The sequence below is a fragment of the Acanthisitta chloris genome, unplaced genomic scaffold (genome assembly GCF_000695815.1).
Source record: "Acanthisitta chloris isolate BGI_N310 unplaced genomic scaffold, ASM69581v1 scaffold14887, whole genome shotgun sequence".
Taxonomy (NCBI): domain Eukaryota; kingdom Metazoa; phylum Chordata; class Aves; order Passeriformes; family Acanthisittidae; genus Acanthisitta; species Acanthisitta chloris.
The window spans coordinates 10490-10758 of NW_008683268.1; the positions used below are offsets into that span (position 1 = coordinate 10490).

The 269-nt window shown below is 66.5% G+C and overlaps 1 protein-coding gene across 1 annotated transcript in view; it reads right to left on the reverse strand.

Moving 5' to 3' along the window:
• The window catches only part of LOC103806196 (serine/threonine-protein phosphatase 2A catalytic subunit beta isoform), a gene marked incomplete at its 5' end in the record, with an annotated part of 10749 nt that extends 10483 nt beyond the window's left edge, over nt 1-266 (reverse strand). The window contains one exon of the mRNA XM_009078877.1: nt 246-266. Within this exon, the coding sequence (XP_009077125.1) occupies nt 246-266 (21 nt within the window). The remainder of the gene's footprint in view (nt 1-245) is intronic.
• Nucleotides 267-269: the final 3 nt, after the last annotated feature.

The following is a 269-nucleotide window of genomic DNA, read 5'->3' on the forward strand; positions in this document are numbered from 1 at the left end:
TGCCCCAGCACGGGCCTCTACCCCAGCCCCGCACCGTGCCCAGAACCAACCTCACAATGTGCCCAGCACCAGCCTCGTACCAGCCCCACACTGTGCCCCGCACCATGCCCAGCACCAGTCCCGTACTGTGCCCAGCACCAACCTCGCACTAACCTCGCACTGTGCCCAGCACAGTGCTCTACACCAGGCCCGCACTGTTCCCCGCATCAAGCCCGCACGGCGTCCCGCACCATCTCCGCACTCACCTTCTCGCAGAGACTGCGGACCTG